The sequence below is a fragment of the Gadus morhua genome, chromosome 17, assembly GCF_902167405.1.
Source record: "Gadus morhua chromosome 17, gadMor3.0, whole genome shotgun sequence".
Classification (NCBI taxonomy): domain Eukaryota; kingdom Metazoa; phylum Chordata; class Actinopteri; order Gadiformes; family Gadidae; genus Gadus; species Gadus morhua.
In genome coordinates this window covers 771,213-777,352 of record NC_044064.1, presented here as the reverse complement: position 1 = coordinate 777,352, position 6,140 = coordinate 771,213, and the positions used below count along the sequence as shown (strand labels likewise).

The following is a 6,140-nucleotide window of genomic DNA, read 5'->3' as shown; positions in this document are numbered from 1 at the left end:
GAAATGGAAAGGACTCAGATTATGTTCACTGGTAATTTTATTATAAATAAACGCTTTTAAAGTTGAACTTGTTTATGGTGATCAGAGCAACATGATTCTAAAACCTTTAACTGTTCATTCGATTGTTAATATATTAGTCAATTCAATTTTAGTTCAAATTTGGCAGAGATAGCCCTTAAAACAATGTCTTCTAGCTGTGAAACATCTCAGAACATCGCTTTAGCTCCCTGGAGTAAAGACGGTTTTTACACCTCCCTCTATATTATAATACATCGTACTACGCAGTTTATTTGGTCCACAGTGCTTTTGGTTTCAAAGGCTTTTCACTTCAACCATCCAACCGTAATCAAAATAATGTATTGCATTCAGGTCTGTTTGATTGGGAACATAAAATCAATGTAGTTCTTCAGACATCTTAAAAAAAAAAAGAATTCTACTATATAATATATATATATAAAAAAGGGGTGTTGATTCTTAAATAGTTCTCTGTAGTCCGACCACCGAAACACCACCGGCTCGTCACGGTTACCAGCTTCGTCGTGGCAGGGGATGGTTGTTTAGTCGTCGTCACCATGGTGACGATCAACCATCGGAGAGGACAAGAAAGCCGGTTCCGTCCTGATTGGCAGGACATCCGGCTCTGAGTCCCAGCCGGGTCCCTTGTGCGTTTCCTAACAGTCTGAGAGGAGCAGGTGGGGGGGGGGGGGGGGGGGGGGGGGGGGGGCGGAGGGGGCGGAGCTTCACTCCTCGTGGTCGGTGTCCATCTCGGTGAGCACGGAGAAGCACACCTTCTGGATGAGCAGGCCCGACCGGGCTGGAGGGAGGAGGAGAGGAGAGGGGGGGTTAACGGCGGAGCCCGGTTAGCAGACGCTGTTACCCAAAGTGACTTACAATAAGTACATTGGTCAGAAGAAAGAGAAACAATATCTCTGTCGGAACAGTAAGGATGTTCATATAACCTAGTGAGCCAAATTACAAGCACTAGGTTAACCCCTTCATAACCGTACATAAAGATAGCTGGGATATGATGCTACACGATGCTAAGTTCTAAATTAAGTGAAAGGACGTACAACATACAATAATTGTGTGAGTCATTTGTATCTAAAAGGTTCAAAATGAAGTTGCGAGGAAGTGCAACCCACTTTTGCGCTCAAAACTGATGTTCAACGTGATGAGGACCTGAGGATTCTGTCTAGTAGCCCCTAGCTCAATCCACGCCTCATTACATTGGTTCTAGGGTTAAAGGCAGAGCGTTGAAACAGTGGAAGGTGATCGTCTGGAGAGAGCCTCACCGATCAGGCGCCGCAGCCACAGCGGCCTCTTGGTGGCCGGAGTGTAGATGCACAGGAAGTAAACGGGGATGCCTGATAGGGCGATGCCGATGCCGATCAGGGAGTTGACGGTGTCGCTGTAGAGCGGCACCACCACCAGGAACACCGTCAGGATGCAGAAGACGATTGGGAAGAACAGGCTGAGCTGTTGGGGGACGGGGGGAGAGGTCAGAGGTCAGCGTTAGACCGAGACGGGCGATGGAGCAACGGTGTTGGGACAGCAGAGGGCAGAACTTTGACCATTCTGAAGATGTAATGGCCACACCGATTAAAAACAAAATAATAATAGTACATTTGATTCATCGAGTGTATTTTGAAGTACTCAAAGACCCTTTACAGAGCGAACACAAAATAAAATCATTTATAAGAACGTATATTAGTAAAACAGGAGGAAGGGAAGGAGGTTATGCAGTGAGAACAATCGTAAAAAGGTGGGTTTTAGCGCACACACGCACTACGGAAATAATACTTAAGGTTAAACGAGTGGAGCCGAGTGGCGTGAGAGCGGTACCTTGAGGGGCCTATGGCGGTCCGGTTGCTTCCAGCGCAGGTACAGCTGTCCCAGGATGGACAGGCCCACGAAGAACCAGTAGCTGAAGCTGTAGTAGTTGATGAGCCGGAAGATGTCCTCCACGCACAGGTAGATCAACGCCATCACCCCCTGGGAGAGACACACACCAGGCAGGGGGAGGTGAACGTCTGGGTACGAGGTGGAGCGCGACGCGCGAGCTACGTCGTTAGCATCGTTAGCACGGCGCGGCTAGCAGACGCCGGGGGCTACTCACGTTGAAGAGCAGCGCGGGAACGGGGGTGTAGCGGTGCACGTGGATCATGCACAGGTAGTCGGGCAGGTGGCCCTCCCTGGAGCCCACGAAGAACAGCCTGCACACACACACACACACGCACACACACACACACACACACACACACACACACACACACACACACACACACACACACACACACACACACACAGACACAGACACAGAAACACACACACAAACGTTAGACACGCGACCAATAATCTGCCCTCAAAGACAAACACGAGACAGGAAATTAACTTTCTGTTTTTCAGCGGGTGTGTCTTTTTTTTTATCATCGAATCGAGTTGTTTGTGTGTAAGCATTCCATCTTCATATCACACACACACAGAGAGACACACACAAACACACACACACACACACACGGACCCTCTGACCCTGGGCCCGGAGGAGGGGTTGTCATGGTTACCCACCGGGACGAGGCCAGGATGGAGGCGTTGAGGCCCCCGAAGCAGGAGAGCGCCACGGCCAGGGGGATGGTCCAGTTCATCACGCCAAACACCTGGTCGGCAAACGTCTGGCGGGGAGGAGAGAGGGGGCGGGGCTTAATGCACGCCGGGCTGTCGGACGCCAGTTATGGTCGAGGTCTGAGGCGCCAGGCAAAGACGATCGTGCAAGTGCACCACACGGCCACCAGATGGCGACCAAGGCCGCGTGTTCTGCAGGCGATCGACCCGTCCTGTGAAACCCTCCCTAAGCGTCTAGACATGGATGTGGAACCCCGGCGGTGAGGTGTCAAAATGTTGCCCAGAGACACCAGATAATCGGTTTATATTAAGCATTACATCAAACATGCGATTCAACCTAACTCTGACGACAGAAACAACAAAGGTAAGGCATCATTTATGGTCGTAGCTAGAAAAGGTGGACTTTGTTCTTGATGGTTTTGGGATTGTACTTCAGCAGAGTTGTGTTTCATTGAGCTATCAATGGTAATAGTTGAGAATGAATCAACTAAAAGGGGGTGGGTCACACCGCTCTGTCATGTGTTTAATGCCTTTAAAGGGGGGGGGGGATAGGGGTCCTCTCGAGGTGAAGGGGTTAACAACATTACTCTGATCTTTAATCCTATTCAAAACCGGTCCCTGGTGGGGTTGGAATTCTTTAAAATAATACTTTCTTTGATACATTTATTCAAACAATTTTAACCCCCAAAATACCCCGGCTGGACTTAAAAGGGTCCATAACTCCAGACTCAAACGACACGCGGCCTGGAGGAGGTAACGGCCTACTGCGTGAGGTTTAATCTGCCACAAAGCGAGCGTGTGCAGGAGAGAGAGAGACCAGAGCACTCACCACGGCCACGGCGTCACTGTCCAGTATGGCGTTGATGGGCAGGACGGCGTAGTAGGCCACGTTGGTCAGGATGTAGATCACTGTGACAACGGGCATGGAGATGGCGATGGCCAGCGGCAGGTTCCTGCGGTTCACCACAATCACCAGCAGGGGGAGCCAGAGCACCGGGAGAGGGAAGAGGGAGAATAATACTTCAGAGGAGTGCAGGAGCAACAGAGGTTGAGAGCTGACCCGTGGGGGGTGGGGGTCGGGGGTGGGGGGGTAGGTGTTGTGGAGTCAGTCACCTAATCTGCCTGAGAACTCCCAGAGAGGCATGCAGTCCAATCACGTGCCTCGTTTTGCTTCATATGATCGTCTGATGGACGGCGTGAATCAAAGCAGGGGCGAAACCGAGCATTCCCTCACACACACACACACACACACAAACACACACACACACACACACACGTCACACACACACATGCACGCACCACATGCACGTTCACACACACACCAACACGTGTGTGGTCCATGCATGCACACACCCACACACACCAACACGTGCACGGTCCATGCATGCACACACACATCACTGGAGCTCTCAGCGTCTCCATCTCTCCGACACACTGAATTTGATATATAAATAGGTTGGATTCTGACTCACTATTTCCCAATCCACAATCTGTTTCTTTATTGACGTGAATACAGCTTGGGTGTGTCTAGCAAAAAGAGTTCCCCCTCCCATTTATCAACTACTTTATGATATATTCAGCCTCCCGTTTTAATCAGTAATATATCACATATGTAGCCTCCTCTTTTAATCATTACTATATCACATATGTAGCCTCCCCTTTAAATCATTAATATATCACATACAGCCTGTCCTTTAATCATATACATTAATGTCCTCCCCTTTAATCGTGACCCTATGAATGTCCTCCCCTTTAATCGTGACCCTATGGATGTCCTCCCCTTTAATCGTGACCCTATGGATGTCCTCCCCTTTAATCGTGACCCTATGGATGTCCTCCCCTTTGATCGTGACCCTATGGATGTCCTCCCCTTTGATCGTGACCCTATGAATGTCCTCCCCTTTAATCGTGACCCTATGGATGTCCTTCCCTTTGATCGTGACCCTATGAATGTCCTCCCCTTTAATCGTGACCCTATTCCTTTACCTCTCTGGGTCCTTGATCTCCTCGGTGACGAAGTTGAGCGTGTCCCAGCCGGAGTAGGAGAAGAGGGCGGAGTAGAGGGCCAGGGCGAGAGCCCCGGGGTCCGTGGAGGAGCCCTCGAACATGCCCTCGAAGTTCTGGGTGTGACCTGAGGAGACACACACACACACACACACACACACACACACACACACACACACACACACACACACACACACACACACCCGAGCGTTTAGGGGACATTCACAAGGAGGCCGCGGACCGCTGCACATCTCTGCTTCTTAAGTATCTTTTTAAAGCACCTGCTGTTAACTAATGAGTATTCTGGAGCCACAACCATTCCGTCACCATGGGAACTAGAGTTTGTGTTGCTGTTAACCAGCGGACTGCAGGACTGGCGGGGTTTATCAAAACAACAGATTCCTGTCCTTTGATTGGTTCTCTCATCATCAGTCTGACGAAGGCCTCAAAGTGGAAGGACGATGGGTGTGTGGACAAACCCCCGAGAGACGGTCGGGTTCAGAACCCGCCACTCTGCCGGGGGGGGGGGGGGGGGGGGAGGAGGGGGGGGGGGGGGAGACGGGGGAGGGGGGGGGGGGGGGGACGCAGATGACCCCTACCTTGTCCGATCCTCACCAGGCCGGTGATAATGACGGCGATGAGCGCGATGACCTTGGCGTAGGTGAAGAAGTCCTGCACCCTGGTGCCCCACTTGACGTACGCACAGTTCACGAACGTCAGCAGACCTGCGGAGCGGGACGAGAACCACACGTGAACCTCCCCCCACACTCACAGCCTCGCAGGCATCGGCTCACCCCTTCTCTTTGGGTTAGTGGTTATTGTTTGGATTTTGGTTTGGTTTGTTTGTGCACAAACACAGACACACACACACAGACACACAAGCGCACACACACACAGATACACACACGCACACACACACACGCGCATCCACACGCACACATATTTTCCTCCCTGCCAGTCTGAAGGGTTTGAGGAAGCGAGGCTGCTGACCCAAGCAGTCCACTCTTGTTTTTCAGAGCAGGAAACAGCTGAGTGTAGCACATACATACTTGGACACACATACACACACACACACACACACACACACACACATTCTCTCACACAGGTACGTAGAGCCGTCTCAAGGAGTACATTGTTGTTTGTCCCTGAGCAAGCAGACTCTCAATACGGCGAACCAGAGGTAGTAGTTTCCTCTGAATCGAGATCTATAAGTGTTAGTGTGTACACATTAGTGTGTACTGTATTCACATCAGATGCATTGTGTGGGAACCAACTCAAAGGCAGCCTAGGGAGAGTCCTGGAGTAACAAGTGTACCTCCCACTCCCCTGAAACGCTGCGTCAACATCTCCCTATCTCTCTCTCTCTCTCTCTCTCTCTCTCTCTCTCTCTCTCTCTCTCTCTCTCCCTCTCTCTCCCTCTCTCTCTCATCGCGCTCTTGAATTTCTTTATCTGTTCTCGTCTCAAGGTTTGAACAGCGTCTGGTCGGTCGGCCCCCTGTGGTGATAAGGGGGGGGGG

The 6,140-nt window shown here is 50.9% G+C and overlaps 1 protein-coding gene across 1 annotated transcript in view; it reads right to left on the bottom strand.

Annotated features, from left to right (window-relative positions):
* Positions 1–19: 19 nt before the first annotated feature.
* Positions 20–6,140, bottom strand: part of slc7a7 (solute carrier family 7 member 7) — a 12,112-nt gene continuing 5,991 nt past the window's right edge. Inside the window, exons 3-10 of the mRNA XM_030337570.1 lie at positions 5,223–5,348; positions 4,606–4,750; positions 3,449–3,572; positions 2,566–2,669; positions 2,117–2,213; positions 1,843–1,992; positions 1,293–1,476; positions 20–814 (exon numbers count right to left, since the gene is read on the bottom strand). Of these exons, the coding sequence (XP_030193430.1) occupies positions 741–814; positions 1,293–1,476; positions 1,843–1,992; positions 2,117–2,213; positions 2,566–2,669; positions 3,449–3,572; positions 4,606–4,750; positions 5,223–5,348 (1,004 nt within the window). The 3' untranslated portion in view covers positions 20–740. The remainder of the gene's footprint in view (positions 815–1,292; positions 1,477–1,842; positions 1,993–2,116; positions 2,214–2,565; positions 2,670–3,448; positions 3,573–4,605; positions 4,751–5,222; positions 5,349–6,140) is intronic.